Genomic DNA, 20,896 nt, shown 5'->3' with positions numbered 1-20,896 from the left:
GAGAGATACTAGCAGGGTCGCTGTTAAAACATCCCCCTGCAGAGCCCAGCTGGTGTTGAAGGTTCAGTTCGTTGCCCTGTAACCCCACAGCCACTCCTCTGCAGGATTCTCCCCCCTCAGCCGATGTCAGCTCTGCTTGGTACAACACCCCGAGCTGTGGGTGGGTCAGGGTGGCCAATGACACCAATTCGATAGCCCGCTGGGGGAAGCACCAGGCTCCTCAAGCACCACTACAATATTTTTATTTGTCCTGATCCAGTTGAAAGGCAGATGTTTGAAAGCAAGATCCTCCAGTCCCTGCAATGCTTTGGTGGGGTTAAACCAACTGTTTTCAACTGGACAAGAAATGTCTTGGCGACAGGCACTTCAGTCATGGGCTAGAACCCTCCTTCAGAAAGAAGGGGAGTGTTGAAATTAAAGGCCCTGTCACAGTAGGTACCGCTTTTCTGTACAAAGAGGGAGTCTGGGAGGTGGAGTGTTGTTCCTCTGCTATTTCAAACACTCCCTGTCATTGAGGCATATTTTCAAAGGCGTCCATGGGCCTTATTTCAGTATTGACAGCTGGTGCCTCCTGCATCGTGTTCAAAGGAAAATGGCTTCAGATGGGATAAACTTCTGTCTTCTTAATGAGAGGGGTGAAAAGTAGCTTGTAAACAGGATTGAACATGCCAAAAGAAATGCTTATAGGAATCTTCCCTTTTACTGCAGCCCCACATGGGTGCCTCTGTGTGTGTGTGAGGAGAGGCTGGGGGGGTGTAGGATCCAGCCTGCTGATAACAAGCTGTAGTGCTGCCAGAACCAAGGCAGCTGCTGTTGGATTGGGGTTTATTTATTTATTTAAAGTCTCATGAACAGCAGCTTGTAGTTGGCACCACCTGTCAGCTCGTCAGTGATCAGTATAAAAGGAGCTGATGGTTTGTTCCTTTGGGTGGAGGTAAGGCTGGGGTGTTTGTCATCTCTGCTGGCATCTGCTCTTCATCCCTGTTTAACAGAGCATCTTGTCTCAGGGACTTCTGTTCTAATGCGTATGAGGTGATGATTGCTGGGAGTTCTGTGTACTTCATATCAAACTAATTGTCAACAAAATCCCTTTGAATATTGGAGCATTTTAAGAAAGAAAAGAATGTGGTAGAAATTTTGCAGCTTTTTTTTTCTTCAAGCAATTGCAGTAGAAGCCCTAAAAGCATAGATCTAGAATAAAAAAAATAATTGTGTAAAACATGGCAAAAAATGAAGGGCAAAGCATTGAAGAAGTGGTCATAGGACTCAGAACTGGCCTTGGTTTGGTTCTGTTGTTCTGATTTACCGAAAATATTCTGAAAATAAGAATTCAAAGCAGTAAGTGGAAATGTGCATATACTGATTGTCCTTAACGATTCTGTAAAAGCGTAGGGAAATGTCATTACAGCTGTGCTCCTAGAACAGGAAGAGGAAGATCCTCAGGCTAACTTCCTGCAATTTTGGAGTGTTCTTGCCAGGCTACCACCAGGGATGTGATAAAAGCTTCCAGACCTCTCTGTTTGGAAGAGCTCTGCCTTGGGTAACTTTCCTGCCATCCTCAGCATGGGCCAAGGGGAGCTCGGGGGGCTGAAGCTTTGGCAAGAGCATGGGTTTTTTTTTTTCCCCTGCAACTTTCTCTGTCGAATGGCCCTCAAGAAAAATAGCCTTCACTTGTGCCTTAGACCCAGAGCCAGCACTTGATTCACCAAATGCATCTGTTATCTAAGTGCAGTGAGAGGTGGGGAAGGAGGCAAGAAAACAGCTGAAAAAAATGCAGGGTTGTTTTGTGGGTTTTTTGTTTTGGTGGTGGTGTGGGTGTGGTGGTTTTTTCCTGAGCAACCAGCTCGGCTGAGCACCCGGCTTCCCCACCCTGCTCAACTCCTTCCTGCTGCCCGTGCTGTGGAGAGGAGGAATCTTCTCAGTATTGTGCTTTTTGTCGCTGCAAAATTAAAAAAATTAGAAGAACGTGGTTGCAGGCGTCAGGTTTGCAGCGGTCGCTGCTCCGTTTTGGAGCTCTTTTTTTGTTGCTTTGCCTCTGGGCGGTCGGACCAGTTGCAGAAAAGCCTCGTTGAACCCTTAAACCAAAGGTTTGTTGTTTGGAGAGGAGCTGCGGCTCCTCCTGCCTTTGACTTTCCCAAAGAAAATATCGTGAAAAATCTCCCTGGGGTTTCTCTTCCCGCTTTGGGGGGGATCAGCGAGCGGAGCGTGAGGGGACAGACCCTGCTCAGGTCCCGCCGTTCCGCTCGTCCCCTCCGTGTGCTTCTGTTGTAAGTCTGGAGTCTCCAGAGAAACCACTTCAAAATGGGGCTAAATACCTCCTTTTTGGATGCTTTGGTAGGTCTGGGAGCATCTGGCTCCTGACAATCTGGCTTTTGTCTTTCTGGGGTGGGAAGATCCTGGTGGGGGGGTTTCTCAGCCTGGGTGCGGAAAAAAAAATGAGCAAATTTTCCAAAGAAACCAGTAAGAAGGTCACCTCTCACCTTTATAGCTGCATTCCCTCCATTTTTGGGGTGTTTGTTTTCTTTTCTACCCTTCCTGCTCGTTAATTAGTTGACTCCCATCCCGATTTCCAAAGGGAGAAGCTGACTGTCTCTTGGAAGTGATGTGAAAATAAGGAATGAAGGAAAACCAAAGTGATTTCTTCAGCTGTCGGGAACATTTTCTATCATTTCTCCTCGCAGGGCTCATTTCTAAACCCTTGTTTTCGAGCCCTTTTTGGCACCGGCTGGCTCGGCAGAGCGGCGAAACGGCCACGTGCTTCAAATCTGGGCTGAAAAAATAAGTGGGATTACAGAAAAATTGGTAATGCAGAGAAAGCGGCAGCGCTGGAATAGGGTTGGGAGAAGCAGCGCTTGAGGCTAGAAAACATCTTTCAAGTCGCTTAAAGGTGGAAATAAGGGTGCAAAGGATCTGGGTTTATTCAATTTCATAAAAATCGTGGTTTTTAACGATCCTACTAGGAATATTCCGGGAGATCGCGGAGTTGTTCTTGCGGTGACACCTTATTTTTCTTGCAAAAGAACCAATTGGGACGGAGGGGAGCGAAGTCTGGAACCGCCTGTTTGCAGAAGCGCATTTTTGGGGATTGATTTGAGCTTTTTTTTATTATTAAAGGTGACTCGTTTGGGAGATTTCGTGCGGCGCCTTTGAAGAAGACAGTCGACTTTGACTAGAAAAAGGCTTCTCGATGCTCTCAGGTGTTACTTCCCGTGATGCGAACTCATTTTCCCTGGTTTAATTCAGCAGAAGCGACGTAAAGTTTCTTTTTCAGGCTGGCCAGCGCCTCGAACATGCTCTTTGGGTTTGGGAGGGGCTTTTTTTTTTTAATTTTTGGGATCTTTTGGGGAGGCTCCCACCCTCCCAGTGGTGCGGGGAGGGGAAGGGGCCGAGGCTGCGGTGGGGTGATAAAGGATTCCGGTTGTTGTTTGGGATCCTTTTGGTGGTTTTCTCTTGAAAGCAGGAGGGTTTATTTGAAACGGGGACCCCGTTATAATTAAACACGATTCCTCCAGCGTGGAAATGGAGTGGGCTGACACAAACGTTCGTCGCCGTGGGGTTAATTAACTCTTCTACCCGCGGCTGCTCTTGGGGATGGTGTTGCCCCCCGCTTCCACCTCCCTCATCCTTCCTTCTGCCGCTGCTTCGGCTGCAGCCCTGCCAGCATCAAGCTTCGCTTTTGTATGATTATTTTTAAGCCCTGCGTGCCCCCTGCTCGGCCCTTTGGACGTGCTGAGCTCTGAAAACTTCAAAACTTGTGGGACAGGACTTGGCCACCGCACCGAGCACGTTTGCAGGGGCTAGTTCTTAAAACCCCTCCGAAGGGCCTGTCCTTGTGCTGGCGTGGTGGAAGGAGAAATCCCCTCGCAGCCAGCCAGCAAAAGCTCCAAATCTGCCCAAATTCAGCTGCTTTTAGGAGCCCTGCGATGCGTGAGGGCAGCTGGTGTCTTCAGACGGCCCGATCCAGGCCCTGAGAGTCCTGGTCCGTCCTCCCTGTGCTTGGGGTGATTCACGTCGGTGTGGTGCTTCGTCTTCTTTTCCTGCTGACTCTGGGTTTGGTTTTTAGCTTATAGAAAAATTAAAAAAACAGGGAGAGGTTTAATTCCTGCTCTGTCCCCCTCTGGAAGGGACCTCTGCCTCTGCCTGCATCCTCTTTTTTTGCAAGAATTCAGGATTCCCACCAAACACATCCCTTTTGCTCGGCAAACCCACTTTCTGCTGATGTTAAGGTGGAATCTGTTGCTTTTCCTTTGCTGTTTTATTCTTAGGCTGAACCTTTAATCCCTGATTCCTTTGGTCAAGGTGAGCTCTGGCTTTGGCCAGAAGCATCATCCTGCATCTTGTGAAACCAGAGGGGAGGAGGGATGGGCTTGGCCTGGCCTTGAGCTCTGCGGGGAGGAATCTGCCCCCGGCGGGGCTGTCCCAGCTCGGTGAGGTGAATTCTTGGAGAGTTTTGTTGATCCAGGCTCAGCAGCTTTGCCCTGGGTGCCGTGGGGGGGCACATCTCCCATCCTGGCCCCCCTCTAACCTGCATTTAACCCTTTGGGTTTCTTACAACATCCAGGAAATTCCCAATTCTGGGTCAAACTGACCCAACCTCCTCCTGAGTGACGAGGCCATGGCGCCGGTGGGATCGGGAGGAGGGTGGCCGTGGCGACCAGCAGCACCAGCCCAGAGGGCTTTTTGGGGAGAAAAGCGCCCGAATCGGCGCTGCGGATGCGGCTGGCTGTGTTTTTTCTCCTAATGACTCTTTCCCCCGCAGCATCGGGCTGTCCCCAGTGGCACCGACCCGCGCTCTGGGCCGGCTGCACCGGGAACCTCCTCCTGGGAGTGGCCGTGGTGGCCTTGGGCTGCTTGGGTGAGTGGCTGCGCTTGCCGGCCCGGGGGCAACCAAAGGACACCCCAAAGAGCGGGGGGGGGGGGGTGTCCCTGTTTTCTCGGGGTGCTGGCCCAGGTGCTCGTGTCGAAGGCAAATCTCTTCACGCTCTGCGCTGGCGGACGCCCGTCAGCGCGAGGTGTGGGGACGTGGGTTTGGATCAGAATTTTAGAGCCGAGGCGGGGAGGAACCTGGACTCTCTTGGTTGGCCGGCGAGGGGCAAACCACTGGAAACTTCTCAGCTGTGGCAGGGTCAGGATTTGACACCCCGTAGCCAAAATGAATCTTGTGCCTGGTGCGATGCTGCTGATGGCATCTGAGGCTGCCCCGGCCCAGAGTCCCCCCAGAGTGCGCCAAGGAGGCAGGAGGGAGACTCAACCACGTGATGGGTGTTGGGGAGGAGAATCCTCCCCCCAAAGTGGGGGAGAAGCAGCGGATCTTGTGCTGAGGGGGACACTTGAGGGTTGATTTGACCCGTGGGGGTGGATCTGCCAACCTTTTGGCCCAGGGGTGTGGAGGGAGGAGTGAAGGGCCGGGGCTGGAGCTTCCCTGTGCCCCGTGTCCTCCGCAGGCGACGCTGTCGGGCCATGGGAGCGATCTTGGGGGCAAGAGCCAGGCACGGGGGCTTTGTAGGGCTCTGCTGTCCCCGTTGGGGGTGGATGTGGGGCCGGCAGCGAGCTGGGGGGGATTGTTTGAACCCGGCGTGGCCCCAAATAAACCCGCTGCCAGGCGTTGGGGCTCTGCGGGGCGGTGGGGAGGGGGCGTGGAGCCCTTCACCCCGGTGTCAGGCCCCTCTGGGCTGCGCAGGTAGAGCTGTTTGGCAGGAGAGGCGACTTCCGCAGCGGTCAGGGGCTTTTCGCAGCCGTCCAGCGCGATGCCGCCTCCAGAGCTCTGGGCTGGTGCTGGGGGCGAAGGGGCCACATCCTGTTGTCGGTGCAAAGCAGCAGCGGGGCGGGGGGGGTGAGCGCTGGGGTGGGGACCTTGTACCCCAAAAGAAGATGGTCTGGGAGTCTGCTCTGGGGTTTGGGACTCTGAGATGTGGGGTCTCCTCTGGGCTGTGGACCCTGAGATGTGGGGTCTCGGTTTGGAATCCTGAGATCTGGGCTCTGCTCTTGGTTGTGGGACCCCGAGATCTGGGGTCTCCTCTGGGCTGGGGACCCTGAGATCTGAGCTCTGCTCTGGGTTTTGGTACCCCAAGGCCAATTCTCCCTCCCCTGTCCCATCCTGAGGTGCTCAGCACAACGTTTGGGGTGAGCTGAGGTGATGGGAAGGGTGAGGGGGGTGCTCTGAGCATCACTGGGGTCTGGGATCCAGCCCAGCCGCTGCCCCACGGCCCGCGGGGCCCCGTGCAGGCAGATCTGGGCAGGCGTCGTGCCCGGGGGAGCCCTGTGTCGTCCCCCCCCACCGCTCCATCCTCCCCTTGCAGCTCTGCACCAGCAGCCGGAGAACTCGGGAAGCTGCAAAAACGAGAGCGGGAACGTAGGAGATGGCAACACCCCGGAGAAAATCTGCTGGGAGCTGAGGAAAAGTCTCTGCTTGCCCGAGCTGCCAGGTAATGGCCACGAGGCACCTCTGCACCATTGGGTTCCACACCGCCCCCCCCCAAAAAATTACGACACCCCCAAACTGGAGGAGCAGACGAAGCTCGGGGCGTCTCCGCGTTCCCGGGGAGCGAACAGGACTTGGACCCTTGTCCTGCCTCGGGGGTGTGGGAGCCAAGGTGGCTTCTGGGGGGGCTGCCTTGTCTTTCAGAGGGCGGGGGGTGCCGGCTCTGCCCCCCCCTGCTGGATGCTGCATGGGAACAAGTGCTTTTGGGTGGGTGATGAGCTCAAGGCGTGGAGCCAGAGCCGGGAGCACTGTGCGACTTGGGGCGCCGAGCTGCTGGTGCTGGGGGGCCACGAGGAGCTGGTAAAGGGACTGATGGCATCGAGGGGGGGGCGGGGGGGGCGCTGGGGGCACCTGGGGAAGGGCTGAGGCTGTGCGGGGGGAGCCCCCACCCCTGCGATGCCTTTGTGGGGTGCGGGGCCGGGCTGGAGCCTGTTTTGGAGTGACAACGCTGGTGTCACCCCCCGCCCTCTCCCCCCACCCCGTAGGATTTCCTCAATCAAACCCTCTGGAAACCCACCACCTACTTCTGGATCGGCCTCTCGGTCCCCTGCGCCGGGCAGGGCTGGACCTGACTGAACGGCTCCCGCCTGGCCCCGGGCTGGTGAGTGCTTTGGAGGGGAAGGAGGGGTGTCGGGGGGCACCTCCAGGGCCCTTCAGGCTGTGACATGGGCTCCCCCCCCCGCCCCCCCCTACAGGTTCTGGCCAAGCCCTGGGCTGAATTTGCAAAATGTGGGGTCCTGAGGGGGGGCAGGTTCGTCTCCGGGAGATGCAGCTCGGGATCGAAGTGGATCCGCCAAAAAAAATCCCCCCAGCTCTGAGCTGGGCTGAGGACAGGTCAGGATCAGACCCTCAGCCCAGGGGGGAATCCAGGAGCTGGCGCTGATGTTGTTGGCCACCAACCATCCTCAAATGAATAATGACACCGGCCGGGTTCTGTCGTGTGATGTTTTTTAAGTAAATTTATTAACGAGGATGGGCTGGAAGGAGCATCCCGAGGCACCTGGTCCCTACCTGCCCCCCTTCCCCATCCCCAGCGTGCGCCAGGGCCCCCGTCCCAACCCGCTTTGGGATTTCTGCCCCTGCCAGTGTCCCCCTCCCTCCCTTCAGTCTTCTTCTAGGACCATCCTCATCCTCAGGGGGTGTTTTTGCCCCCGTACGTGGCAAAATTAACCCAGGAGGGTGCTGGGAAGGGAGTGACAGGCGGTCGAGGAGACGGATGCTCACGGCGCTGCACTGGCAGCAGCAGAGAGGAAGCGCAGCGGTGAGAGCATGAGGGTTCAAAAAAAACCAAACCCCACCCAAAACAATCAAAAAGAGGTGGGAGGGGATTCAAAAAGTCCCCAATAAAACCTCTTAGCAAGGGAGCTCGCTCCAAATCTGCAGCCCAAACCCCCAAATTTTGCAGAGCAGAGTTGGGGGATGAGGGGCCTCGGGGCCAGCTGTGAGTCGAAGCCACAGCTGCCACATCAGGGGCGATGGGGAAGAGATAAGGACTTCTCCCTGTCGAATAAACCGCCAAAAATAGCATTTCCCCCTGTCTTGGAGCAAGCCGCAAAGCTCGCTTGGGACTGCCCCGTGGTCTGAAAACAGCCAGAACTGGGATGGACTGGGAGCACTGGGAAGGGGCCGTTAGCAGCAGCCCTGACGCTCCCGCGTCACCACGTTGTCGCTGCCCTCGCTGGGATGTTTCTTCACCCACCACCCACGGTGGGTTTGTCCTGGGCACCCCCAGCACCTTGTGGAAGGGGGTTCAGGATTTTGGGGGGCCCTGAGAGCCCCTGTACGCGGCCTTGCACGAGCAAACACACCCCTGGGCAGCCACACGCGTGTCCCCGAGCTGCTGCTCCGGCTCCTCGCTGCGGTTTTTGCCACGAGCTGCCGTAGGGGGGAGAAACCACCATTTTCCCCCCAGGTACAAACTGTCACCGCTGTTGTTTTTTTGCTCAAAGAACAGCCTGGAAGCTGCTAGGAAACTGTGCAAATTAATTAATTTTTACCAGTCTCCCCAGTGAGTGACCCACTGCAGGATTTGCCTTGTAACACTTTGGTTTTTTTTTTCATTGGTTACCAAAGAGCAATTCAAAACGTACTGGTTTGTTCGTGAGGTTTATGGAGCTTATTGTTTACATTTTTCCCATCTCCTCCTTTTCTTCCTCTTAATGTGACTTTGACATTTTTCCCATCTTCTCCTTTTCTTCCTGTTAATGGGACTTTCTAATACTGTTTTTCTTTATTTATTGCTTAAAACTATAATGAAAAGCAGGTTTGGACAACATTTAACCGTCGTTGCTTGAGACTACGCTCCTGTCCCTGATTTCAAGGCTGCTCCTTCCTGCCAGTTTCTCCCTAATTATGATGATGAGGAGGAAAAATCAGCATCACCCTCTGCCTGCGGAGCCCAGAAAAAGTTTTGTTTGCTGCATCGCTCAGCTGTGATAAATGAAGATTTCTTTGGCTTTGAGTTTGTTTGGGTTTGTTGTTACATACCTGTCTGTAAAAGGAACTGAGCCCTGGCTGGGGAGGTGGGAAATGTTTTTATGGGGAAATCTGAGGGGATTTGTCACCTCGAAACTGTGTCGCTCCCGCGGTGAAGGTGTTGACCACGGGCATCCCCTTGGGAGGGTGGTTTTGAGCTGATGCCCGCCCTCCCCTGGATTGTTTCGCTCAGTGGAATTTACTGAAGCGGCTGGTTTAACCCAGAAAAAAAAAAAAAAAAAAGTGAGTGGATGTGAGTCATTTGAAAACGATGCAAAAAAAAAAAAGCTTCGAGAGAGATTAGAAGGGGAAAAAGCTGCGAAGGGGCGGGGAGATGCGTCTGCCTTCATCTCCCTCTTTTGCCACCAAAGGACGTGGAGGTACAAAGGCTGGAGCAGCTCCCGCCTTCCCGCCGCAATGGTAATTATTTCAATAATTAAATTATCTTTGAGCTGTTTTGATGGGGCTGGGAGTAGAGCACTTTGGTTTTTCCTTTTCATGTGTCACTTCTCTGAGACAACCCTGAAGCTTCACCTGGTGATCTGCCCTCGCTGAGTCCTATTTCTTTTTTTTTTTTTTTTTGGCTGGAGAATTTCTAAAAAGCCGTGGAAACCCCCGTTCTATTTCTGTGTAGGAATGAAGAGCCAGGACGGGAACTCTCAAAGAAACCTGGACAGAAAAATTGGAGAATGCCAACCTGCCTCCGCCCGCTGCCGGGTCAGCGTGGGCTGAAAAGCCTCGAGCTGGTCAGTGACGGAGCCAGGAGAGCTGAAATTGTTGAGATTCCAGACACTTACACCCACCCTTAGCCCAAGCGGTGAGTTATGGGGCACGAATCGGGGTAAAAGTCCCGAGGAAAAGGGGTAGGAGAGCGTTGTGTGGTTTGGGCTGGGGTGAGGGAGGTCTGGGCTTGAGCTTAATTCTTAATTCCAGCGATTGTTGGGCCAAATCCAAGGGAATGGGGGAATTTTTGGGTGGGGATAACTGGATGACAATGTGCTGGGCTCCTTTGTTGCTCCAGTTTAAGCTCACGCCTTGATCTGGCCTCAGCCCTTGGTGCGTCACATTTCCAGGTCCCTCGTGAGCAGGAAATGGAGCAGAAAAACCGTTATTGGTGCTGATGGCATCGCCGCTTGCTCCTGCTGCACCCCAAAAACATCCCATCTGGTTGGGGGGGTCTTGTCAACATCCTTTTGCTCTGATTTTCCAATTTCCCACGGAGCCTGGCCGGGGTTTGGGATGCAGCTGCTCATTCCTCTCCCCGTCTGGCTTTAGGGAATGAAGGAGAATTTAATAATTAACTTAAACAGCAGAACAGCAATAAGGAGGTTTCTAAGACAACTGTCAGAGGAGCAATTTATCCTGTAAAGCGTGTGGAGAGGAACAGCTGCTTGATATCGGGTATTAAACGCTTCTGGTAGTTTCGAATTTGTTGGATTCTTGCGCCGCTGCTACAGGTAGGGGATGAATTTGGGGTTTGGGAGCAGAGAGTGTCCCTGGGTGGGTTTAAATCCCTCCTCTGGATGGAGGCTGGGGGGCACGGAGGGGACAATTTGGTAGTTCTGCCACAGAGAAAAAAAACCACGCAGTGAAGTTGGTGGTTTGGTGGGAGCTCGACTGTCGTCCCCCTGCAGCTCCTGGGAGCTGGAAACACCCCAAGTTTGGTGGCAGTTTCCCTGTGGGTTTGGAGTTGGGAAATGGGGTGGAAAAGCTCATTTTCCTCTGAGTGCGCAGAGGGTGAGTTGGGAGCCTGTGAGGGGGCGCTGGGGCTGCCTCGCACAGCCCCGCTCTGGTGGATTTTTCTTTTTTCAGCTAAAAGGTGGGTTTTTCATGTTTTTTTTCAGCCAAAAAGTGGATTTTTGGTGGTTTTTTTCATCCAAAAGGTGGATTTTTCTGTGTGTCTTTTCAGCCAAAAGGTGGATTTTTCTGTGTGTCTTTTCAGCCAAAAGGTGGATATTTCTGTGTGTCTTTTCAGCCAAAAGGTGGATTTTTCTGTGTGTCTTTCAGCCAAAAGGTGGATATTTCTGGGTCTTTTCAGCCAAAAGGTGGATTTTTCTGTGTGTCTTTCAGCCAAAAGGTGGATTTTTCTGGGTCTTTTCAGCCAAAAGGTGGATATTTCTGTGTGTCTTTCAGCCAAAAGGTGGATTTTTCTGTGTGTCTTTCAGCCAAAAGGTGGATTTTTCTGGGTCTTTTCAGCCAAAAGGTGGATTTTTCTGTGTGTCTTTCAGCCAAAAGGTGGATTTTTCTGTGTGTCTTTCAGCCAAAAGGTGGATATTTCTGGGTCTGTTCAGCCAAAAGGTGGATATTTCTGGGTCTTTTCAGCCAAAAGGTGGATTTTTCTGTGTGTCTTTCAGCCAAAAGGTGGATATTTCTGTGTGTCTTTCAGCCAAAAGGTGGATATTTCTGTGTGTCTTTTCAGCCAAAAGGTGGATATTTCTGGGTCTTTTCAGCCAAAAGGTGGATTTTTCTGTGTGTCTTTTCAGCCAAAAGGTGGATTTTTCTGTGTGTCTTTTCAGCCAAAAGGTGGATTTTTCTGTGTGTCTTTTCAGCCAAAAGGTGGATTTTTCTGTGTGTCTTTTCAGCCAAAAGGTGGATATTTCTGGGTCTTTTCAGCCAAAAGGTGGATTTTTCTGTGTGTCTTTCAACCAAAAGCTGGATTTTTCTGTGTGTCTTTCAGCCAAAAGGTGGATATTTCTGGGGTTTTTCAGCCAACAGGTGGCTTCTTCATGTGTTTTTCAGCCAAAAGGTGGATTTTTCTGTTTTTTTGCAGCAGTTTTGTTGGGGGTTGTCGGGTCCTGAAGGATTCAGTCCCTGCTGCCACGTGGATTTCCCTCTCGGGCACCAGACAAAAGCCCCTTTGACTGACTTCCACGTGCCCCTTCCAGACGTTGCTTCACCTGGCAGCAATGTTTCCCCCCACCAAGGCCATGAACAATGTTTGCCTGTTTCGATACACATTTTGAGACGCAAAAGTCCTTTCTTTCCCCCAAGCCCAGTGGGTTTGGGAGTATTTTCTGATGATTAAGTTGCTCTTTTGTTCCCCGCTTGGTGGCTTTTCTCCTCCTCTTCCTCCATCACCTGTTTTATTCCAAAACGCACCACGCCGCAGCCTGGGCCAGGAGTAATTTGGTGTTGGGTGTTGAGGACAGTTACAAAATGCTGTATTGATTAAACCCTCTTCAAAATCAAGCGTTTGGGGAGGAAAAAAAATCCCCTTTTGATTGTTACCTTTGCAAACACATGAAGGTTCTTCTTACCTGGCAAATATTTGCTGCAGATTGAGGAAGATCCAAAAGGCAGGTGGTGATTGTGTTGACAGAGCTGCTGTTAAACAAAACCAGCAGCTGCACGACTGATACGTATATCAGTTTTATATGATTTTTAGGAACAGGAGCTCTTTCTTAGATGAGTTGCAGCTGTCGGTTGGCACCAGTGTCTGCAGGTGTTTCCATTGTGCGTCGGTGGATTCTCGCTTTGATTCGTTGAGTTTTTTTTTTCTTATAAATGTGGTTGTTCCGGAGGTAGCTGCTGCGGAACTGGTTTTTTTTTTTGCTTCCCTGAGTCTGAGGGGAGACGTGAATCTGTTGAACATTTTGCTCTGGGAAAAGACCGCGTCCAGAGAAAGGTCAAAACTGAAGAAAATTTAGAAAAACGGTTTCCAAGAATTTATGAAAACACGCTGTTGTGGGAGGGGAGGTTTTGCCAAGTGATAATTCAGAGTGAGTGCAGGTTGAGAGGAGCTTTGAGGAAGAGATTTAGAAAGAAGCGCTGCGATGAACTGCCCTGATGTTTTGAGCGGGGATTACGAGCTTTTTGGCTTTTTATTTTAGCGACTGCGGGAGCATCCTGGCGAAGCCCCGCGACAGAGAAGGACCTGGCAGGTCCCTGGCGCACATGCTGCAGACTCGGGGTGTTCCTGACCCTCTTGCTGGCAGGGTTGAGGGTCCCCGGAGCCTGTCGCCGGCCCTTCCGCGGCACCAGGGATGGCAGAAGCTGTTCCTGAGGCAGGTACAGAAGCACCATCCCCTTTCCTAGAGGCATTACGAGCTGCCCTGGGTACGATGGGGAGACAAGGGGGTGGTTTCTGTGCTTTGGGCTGGGGGACGGGGCTTGAAGGGTGACCTGAGGGTGCTGGAGTGGGAATTGGAGCTGAATTGGAGCTGGATTGAGCCTTGTAGTTGAAGAAGCGGGAAAAAAGTTGAGACAATGCGTCTCCGGGACAAACAGAGCTTGTAGAAGCCAATAAAATCAAGGCTGGCTTGGAAAAAAAAAAAAAAAAAGCAGGTCCTGTTTTTTCGAAAGCAAAAGTCATGTTTCCCTCCCTGGTGTGCGTGTAAACCAGGTGAGAAATGCTGCTTTTTCCATTGTCTTGTGGAAAAATTGCCCAAGATCGGGCGTTTTCTACTGAATAACATCACAGCATTTGTATATTGGTGATAAATCCCTTAATTTGGGTGGGCTTCTTGCTCTGGCACAGGCGAAGACGCGAGTACTGTAATGATGCCATCCCAGCAGAGAGCAGAGGAGGGGGGTCTCGTTCTGGGGGATGTTATTTTGGAGGTTGTGGCTGGGTTGAGTGTGACGTGGGCAGGTAAATTGAGTTAAAATAGCTGGGGGGGGAGCGGGGGAGGAGGATGTGGGAGAGGCAAAGCTGGTTGTGAGCTGCAAGGAGGCACAGGACAGCCCAGGCGGGGGTCTGGGGGATGGCACCTGTCTCTGGTGGATGAGGGGGGGTTGGGGAGGGTGCAGGAAGATCAGGCAGCCCACAAAAAATATCCATTCTTGGAGGCAGCCCACAAAAAAATATCTGTTCTTCGAGGTAGCCTGCAAAAAATATCCATTATTGGAGGCAGCCCTCGAAAAAAAATCAACAAATCCTTGGAGCCAGCCCTCGAAAAATATCCATTCTTGGGGGCAGGCCTTGAAAAAAAAAAATCAACAAATCCTTGGGGGCAGGCCTTGAAAAAAAAAAATCAACAAATCCTTGGGGGCAGGCCTTGAAAAAAAAAAATCAACAAATCCTTGGGGGCAGGCCTCGAAAAAAAATCAACAAATCCTTGGGGGCAGCCCTTGAAAAAATCAAAAATCTGTGGGGGCAGCCCTCAAAAAAAATAAAAATCCAGGGGGGCTGGTGAAAGCACTGGGTTGTACCCCCTGAACTGAGCCTGCACCCCGCTGTGCCCCCCCATCCCTGCTTTGTGGATGTTTTTAAAGGTGTCGAAGGCCCCCACAGGGGGAAGCCGAGGCCTGCGGGGAGCTGGGGGTGCTCCCAGCGCTGCAGCTTTCTCCCCTGTGCCACATCCCCCTGGTTTGTCCCCAGGTTTTAGCCTCAAGTGCATTAAAGACAAAAAGGTCCCCGTCGGGGTCACCGTGGCCGTAGCAGCGTTGCTCCTCACCATCATCGCGCTGGCGGGTAAGTGCCGCTGGTGCTTCCCGCTACATTTTTCTCCTCCCCTGGAGAAAAACCACTGGCGTTAAGTCACCAGGACGCGTTCTGCTTTTTTTTTCCAGCAAAAAAATGCCTGTCTTGTCCATCCTGCCCCTCTCCCGCCCTTCCCAGCTGCCCGGAGAACGCCCTCGGCTACAGATTAAAGTGTTTTTACTTCGTGGAGGATGAGGCCGACTGGAACATGAGTCAGAGCTTTTGCCTTTCACTCGGAGCTCATTTGACCACCATCGACAGCCTGGAGGAGCTGGTAAATGAGAAAAAAAATCCCCACGGAATTAATGCGTTGGTGGCTTTTGGGAAGCAGGTTTGGGATTCCCCCAGGGCGTAGCGTGAGGATACACGCGGAACTTGCTTTTTTTTTTATTTATTCCCCCCTTTAATAGGATTTTCTCTTGCGCTACGGACGGTCCATCCCCTACTGGGTCGGTCTCCGAAGGGAAGGTTCAGCACCTTGGAAATGGTTCGATGGCGCTTTCCTCAACAGCTCGTACGTCCCCGTCGCCTTCTGGAGAGCGTAACCCGGGCTGAGACGGGGCAGGGATCGAACGCAAGAATATATATATATATATAAATTTATTGAGGTGGGAGCAATTAAACACCGCTTTCTTTGCTTGAGCTGAAGCGCTTGGACCGCAGGCTGTGGCTTTGTGTGGTGCAGGGGGGTGAGGGCACCACTGAATGACCCTCCCCCCGGGCCAAAACAACCAAAAATCCTCCCTTTTTTGTGGAAGAGGAGGGATTTATGCTGTGGGGAGGCTGGGCCCTGCTCCTCGCAGCACCCTTCACCCGTCTGGGAGTCACTCGGCCGCCAACCTGCGGCTGACAGCAACCCCTTTGCTTCCTTTTCACTTTTCTTTCTGTTTTTTGGTGCAGATTCCCCGTCCAGGGCGATGGACAATGTGCTTATATCAACCACGACGGCGTCAGCAGCGACTGGTGCTCCCAGAAAAAGTGCTCTGTCTGCAGCCACCCACAAAAGCGTCGCGACAGGGTTCAGGAGTCAAAAATCCTTCTGAATTTCACTTGAAATATCCCCCGCGGCGGAGCAGAAGGACCACAAGCTGCTATTAACCCAGCACAACGTGGTAACGAGTCTTCCAATACCATATATTTATTTCAATTTACGTTACAAAAGTAAAAACGACGATGCCGCGGAGCCGTGACCACAGGATCTTTCCTCCAGTCTGACCACAAGCATCTTCCCAGTTTTTACAGTTGGAAGGAGATGTGGAAATATTCAGAAGGTTCCGGAAACGTCGCCGCTCTGCTGGTAGCTGCTGGTGCTGCGAAGCTCAGTCCTGCTGGGTTTGGTGTCTGGTTTTGGGCGGATTTGGAGGGTCGGAAATGCAAAGTGGGGGAAGGAAATGGAATTGCCTGAGGGAAGATCCCAGCCTCGTCGAGAAGCCACCAAACGGTTCCTCTGGGATGTTTTTTGGCATTTATCCTGTGGGTTGTTGTGGTTTTTTTTTTTTTCCTTCTGTTGTTTTCCTCTGGCTTAAACCTCAGTGGCCTCTTTCTGGCAAATCCAGTGCAAGGGGATGGTGCAGCTGTGGTGGTTCAGCTCACCCCTCTGAATCGTGGCACAAATGCCCCCTTCCCCATGATCCGGCATCAAAAACCTGGAGAGCACCGTGACAGCAATCAGCCTGGCGTCCTGCACTTTGACACCATCTTCCCAGTAAGAGAATTTACCTCATTAGGGCGTTTTCCGCCCCAAAACCTAGCCTGGCTCAACAGTTCTCAGCTCGCCCGTGAGCATGGGAACGTACCCTCTGTTTAATCTCTTTTCCCACTTTTTTTTGTGGAAGCAGAAGCGTTGAGGAGATACTACTTCCCAAAAAACTTGTTCCTCCTCCCCAGACCCCCCCTGTGTTTACTGCTTGGTCTAATAAATATTAGTCCTGTCAGAAACTGCCTTTTTTTCTACATGCTGGGGTCACTGTGGCCGCAGCATAAAAACTTGTCCCCAGGGACAATCTTGCTTTTATTAACAGGTTGAAATCTCCCCACTTTTGCACTTGGCGTGTGGGTGTAAAACAGGAACGAGGGTTTAATCGCTTTTTTTCTCTTTTCTCCCTGTTTAACAGCCGGGCTGCAGAGACCGGACCCGCATCGCTCTGGTTTATTTTACTCCCATGAGCGTTGCTGCTGGCTCCGGAGGGATTTTTGGCAGTGGTCAGGTCTGTGGTGAACGTTGGGCTGGGAAATATTTCCCGTGGGCTTGTAGTTGTGGCAACCTGTTGGCGAACCAGAGTGGGGAGGCACTTACAAGGTTCCCTGCAACAGGGATCCGTCCCACCATGTCCACTCCTTCCCCCTCGCCCGGGTGATGCTCAGCCCCAGCCAGGCAGCCGAGATGTTTTTAGTCATATTCCCGATGAAAACCTGGGAGAGGGAGGGATATGGAGTCTTAGAGCTGATCGCAGCAGGGAGGGGAAACCTAATCCTGTCCATGGGGGTCTAGTTGGCCCATCCCAGTTGCAGACTGGGAGCTGGAGAAGCTCGGTGGGAGCGTGGTCTGGAGGTGACGGGCAGCAAAACGATGATGTCTGGTGCAGTCAAAGAACCTGGAAGCTCCATGTGGTTTTGCCTTTGCCTTTCTCCTTTCATCTCTGAGCTCATATTTCTGCAGTTTTGTCCCCAGAAATTCTGCCTGGCAGCATGGATTTGGGCGCTTTGCAAGCCAGGAAGGGAAAGATCAGCCACAATCTCGAGGTTGCGTGTTTTTTTGTGGAAAACAAAGCTTAAAAAAGCCAAATTCCGGGGCGACGCTGGCGCCTTTCCCCCCCTGCAGTTACTTACCTTCTCCTCCGCGCTCTCCAGCTTGACCAGCTGAGATCTCTGGTCCAGACAATCCTTTGCTGCCTTCTCCCAGGATTCAGTTTTGGTGGAAATCCAGTAGCACTTGGCCCCAAACAGCTGCCAGCCCGTGGGACAGAGCCAGCAAGCCGAGGGGCCTGTGGCAGAGGAGGAGTGTGAGCAGTGCCTGGGTGCCGCGGGGCAGAGCTGGGACCCCCTGGGACACTCGAGGCCTTTTTCTGCTGTTTGAACCCCTCCAGGTGCTTTTTTTTTTTTTTTTTTTTTTTGTGGGGGGGAAACATGGGCTGGAAAATAAAACCTCCCCTGGTACGGGGCGGGGAAACAGGAGCAGCGGAGGAAGGTGTTGAGGGCATGAGGGTGATGTGGGTGGGGACGGCAGTTAGGAGGTTTAGGGCGGTCTTGGGGTGCTTTTCTGGCCTTTCCCCTCGACGTGGAAGGGGGATAACGCCCCCCTGGCGTCCCTAACGAGGTGGGATCTCCAACCACAGCCCCGAAGCTGTGGCTGACGGTACCTGTTGGGTGTTGGTGTTGTTCCTCACACAACCGTTGTCTCAGCTGCAGCCGGAAGCAACTCAGGGAGCATTTGAACTCCGGGGTGGCCCGTTGGCTGCTGTTGGTCCAGCAGCTTTCCCAGGAGCATCCGCTGCCCAGGACCTCCGCGTCCTGGCTCGGAATAGGGTTATTTCCACCTAAAATGAGGATGGGTTTGACCCACAGCATCGTGCTGCTGTGTCAAGACCAGAGGGACACAGTGGGGATGGAGCAAAGTGCTGCCGGGGTGACCCCTGGGGTCTTTGCAGCCGCCGTCAGGGTGGAGAAAAGGCCTGTACGAGGCTCCAAAACCACATAAATCAGCTCATGAGTGTCAACGGGGACGTACTGGCGGGTTCCCCCCTCCTGCCCAGCGGGGATATCGGGGGGCAGAAGCCGCCTGGGAGCTGCTCCCTGCTAGAAAATACAGGAGAAAATTGCTCCAGCCCAGGCCAGGGGCTGAGCCGTGATTGATTTGGGGAGATTTTCACCATTTTTTTGGATGATAGACCTTGCTGCTTACCGTGTTGCTGCAGCAGCCGCAGCACGACGCCCACCAAGAGCACGGTCCCGACCCATCCGCTTCCCAGCAGCATCCAGTACCACCAAGGACCTGCAATGGGACCCGTACTGGGGAGCCAGGGAAGAAGCGGCTCTTCTGTGGTCTTTGCCCTTGTTTTTGACCCATTTTGTGTCACTTTGCTTCGCCAGAAAACCTCACGAGCCTCTGCGGGAAGCTGCGGTGAGCAAATCTGCAAAGCCTCGATGCTGGGAGCTCAGCTCCTCTCCTCCCCCTGCTGCACCCAGAGCTGCCCTGGGGATTTGGGCTCATGCGAACGCTCAAAACGCAGCGTTAAAAATCCCATCTGGGAAAGGGGGTGACAAAAAAACCCAGAGATTCTCCCCAAAAAAATAACAGACGAGGTACAACATACCTTCCTCAGCAGGATTTTGCGTTCAGGGTGTGATCGGGCTCGTTAAGAGTTGGTTGATCCCCTCCCTGCTTTAGGTGCTTACGGGGGGATGCACCAGCCTGGAGCATCCCACATATTTCTGCTTTCAGCATCAAACCCCAAATTCAAAGGAAACGAACCCAAGCTTGGGGCGAAGACGGCTGCTGGAAACTGCTCAAAATAAGCGCAAAGCTGGGGTAACGCATCTTTTGATAAACCTCAAAAAGGCAGAGATTTCACCCAAATTGCTTTTCCAACCCCAAGCAAAGCCCTTGGGGTGCTTTAAGAGAGGCTGCCAGTCACCACACAAGACAGATGAGCACGTGAAGCCCTGCATGGAGAGTGTCCTTGGGGGTTGGCTGTGTTTTTTCCCCCTTTTCCAAGAAAATTGATCTATGGGGGGGGAAGAGCTGTTTGTGCTGTCGTTCTGCCCCAGGCTGGAGATGGGCAGCGAACCCCCTCAAGGGCAAAGCGTTGGGTTTTGGCTGCCATCAGCTCAGGAAACAGATGGAAAAAGCACAGGCAATCCTTTTTTTTTTTTCCTGCAGGTTTGGGGGCTGGCAGTGTCGCGGATGTTGGCTTCTCCGAGCCCCCCCCCCCCCGCAAAATCCCATGAGGGCAACAGGAAAAAATTCACTTACGGGGAAGTTTCCGGCGAGTGCTGGGAGCTGAGCGTGGCGGCGAGTCTGGTTTGGACGTGGCAAAGTCACATCTGGCGTAGATGGTGGTCGCTGCCATGGCCAGTCCCTTTGTGGCATTAAATTTCAACAGAGGTTGGGTTTAGGTGGGTTTTTTCCCACTTTTCTGAAGCAAAAAATGACCAGCAGCAGCTGCGGGGTTTGCGTCTGGAGCTCGCTGCCGCGTATCTCTTCGCTCTGCTCTTCCACCCCCTGCGACAGCCCACAAAGAGCCGCTTCTGAAAGTGAAGCTGCTTTTTTTTAAGCTGTGGGGCAGCTCGAGGCGAGAAAAGAAAAACAACAAAGCTTTTTCACCTCGAGCTGAGGTTGAAACCTGAAGGTCTTCTCCCCTTGGGGAAAGCAGCCTCCTCCTCCTCCCGCTGCCAGCGCAGTGCTGTTGGACGAATATATTAATTTTTTTCTTCCCAACCTGCTTTTAACCAGCAGCAAGGAGTGAGGATGCGATGTGCTGCCAATTTGAAGGGCACTGGTTAATTTTGGGGGTGTTTTCTAGCAGCTCTTTGGGTCTTGGCGTTGCTCCCATCCCACCTCCGAGAGGGGAGAAAATGGGAGCTGGTGATGTGGGAAACGCAAAACCCGGCGCGTTCAGCTCCACAAATCACAGTTGGCATCTTTGGTCTTTCTGGAGGTAAATTTTGCAGGAGAATCCCCGTGGATTTGGGCTCCTGCAAATGCTCAAAACGCAGCGTTAAAAATCCCTTCTGGGAAAGGGGGTGATAAAAAAACCCAGAGATTCTCCCCCAAAAAATAACAGACGAGGTACAACATACCTTCCTCAGCAGGATTTTGCATTCAGGGTGTGATCGGGCTCGTTAAGAGTTGGTTGATCCCCTCCCTGCTTTAGGTGCTTATGGGGGGATGCACCAGCCTGGAGCATCCCACATATTTCTGCTTTCAGCATCAAACCCCAAATTCAAAGGAAATGAACCCAAGCTTGGGGCGAAGACGGCTGCTGGAAACTGCTCAAAACATGTAAGCGCAAAGCTGGGGTAACGCATCTTTTGATAAACCTCAGAAAGGCAGAGATTTCACCCAAATTGCCTTTGCAACCCCAAGATTCCATGAGAATGTGAGCAGTCGAGCGTGAGGTGGAGACATGACCCCAGTGACGGGCCAAGGGCCGGGTCAATCCAACGGGATTTAGGTGACTCATTTCTGTACCAGGAGTTGGTGAGGAAAAAAACCACTCAGATCCCCTGTGGAAGGGAATCACTTGCTTTAAGTTGAATCTGGAGGTGCCCAGCATGAAACCGATGGACAAAATGCCCCCCCCCCAAAGCCCCTTCTTGAAATTTTTCATGGCTTTTCTCAGCCCTGCGGTGATGCTGACTGAGGGAAAGCCCAGAGAAAGGAAAAAAAAAAAGCAAATTGCAAAAATTGTTACTGCCTGAGGTTTCTTTTTGTGGCTATTCTGGCCAAGAATGTCCCCGGCTGGTCCTGCTTCTCCCTGTATGCAAAAATAAAAAAAGAAATAACTTCCCTGCAACCC

At 52.5% G+C, this 20,896-nt stretch overlaps 2 protein-coding genes and 1 long non-coding RNA gene across 20 annotated transcripts in view; 1 reads left to right on the top strand and 2 right to left on the bottom strand.

Annotated features, from left to right (window-relative positions):
* LOC141937108 (C-type lectin domain family 2 member B-like) overlaps positions 1-16,316 on the top strand; it is a 26,564-nt gene extending 10,248 nt beyond the window's left edge. For 4 of the 17 annotated variants that reach the window (XM_074854519.1, XM_074854518.1, XM_074854515.1 and 1 more), the window contains 9 exons: positions 6,300-6,425; positions 6,967-7,082; positions 8,742-9,376; positions 9,591-9,773; positions 12,787-12,964; positions 14,277-14,369; positions 14,468-14,652; positions 14,789-14,892; positions 15,279-16,316. In XM_074854519.1, coding sequence (XP_074710620.1) covers positions 12,940-12,964; positions 14,277-14,369; positions 14,468-14,652; positions 14,789-14,892; positions 15,279-15,432 — 561 coding nt within the window. In that variant the 5' untranslated portion in view covers positions 6,300-6,425; positions 6,967-7,082; positions 8,742-9,376; positions 9,591-9,773; positions 12,787-12,939 and the 3' untranslated portion in view covers positions 15,433-16,316. The other 13 variants (XM_074854513.1, XM_074854516.1, XR_012626862.1 and 10 more) reach the window with 12 other exon arrangements.
* Positions 1-20,896, bottom strand: part of LOC141937094 (uncharacterized) — a 786,032-nt gene that overhangs the window by 417,499 nt on the left and 347,637 nt on the right. The gene's annotated exons all lie outside the window — the stretch shown is intronic.
* Positions 15,866-20,896, bottom strand: LOC141937107 (killer cell lectin-like receptor subfamily F member 1). Of its 2 annotated transcripts, XM_074854512.1 has the most exons (6): positions 19,351-20,896; positions 18,280-18,369; positions 17,738-17,914; positions 17,208-17,362; positions 16,675-16,790; positions 15,866-16,024 (listed from the first exon to the last, which is right to left on the bottom strand). In XM_074854512.1, the coding sequence occupies exons 1-6, from the start codon at positions 19,445-19,447 to the stop codon at positions 15,901-15,903; spliced, it is 759 nt and encodes a 252-aa protein (XP_074710613.1). In that variant the 5' UTR covers positions 19,448-20,896; the 3' UTR covers positions 15,866-15,900. The 2 variants fall into 2 exon arrangements, with proteins under 2 accessions (XP_074710613.1, XP_074710612.1); XM_074854511.1 differs by having other exon boundaries at positions 17,208-17,914.

Source organism: Strix uralensis, chromosome 37 (assembly GCF_047716275.1).
Source record: "Strix uralensis isolate ZFMK-TIS-50842 chromosome 37, bStrUra1, whole genome shotgun sequence".
Lineage (NCBI taxonomy): Eukaryota > Metazoa > Chordata > Aves > Strigiformes > Strigidae > Strix > Strix uralensis.
The sequence above is the reverse complement of the archived record's forward strand: the minus strand, read 5'-3'. Positions and strand labels throughout refer to the sequence as shown.

Excerpts from the sequence above, each read along its gene's own strand:
- LOC141937107 (XM_074854511.1), bottom strand. The coding sequence starts at position 19,447 with ATGGCAGCGACCACCATCTACGCCAGATGTGACTTTGCCACGTCCAAA. Across the intron at positions 18,370-19,350 it reads CACTCGCCGGAAACTTCCCC|GTCCTTGGTGGTACTGGATG; the intron begins GTAAGTGAATTT and ends GTCCCATTGCAG. Across the intron at positions 17,915-18,279 it reads GCGGCTGCTGCAGCAACACG|GTGGAAATAACCCTATTCCG; the intron begins GTAAGCAGCAAG and ends TCCTCATTTTAG.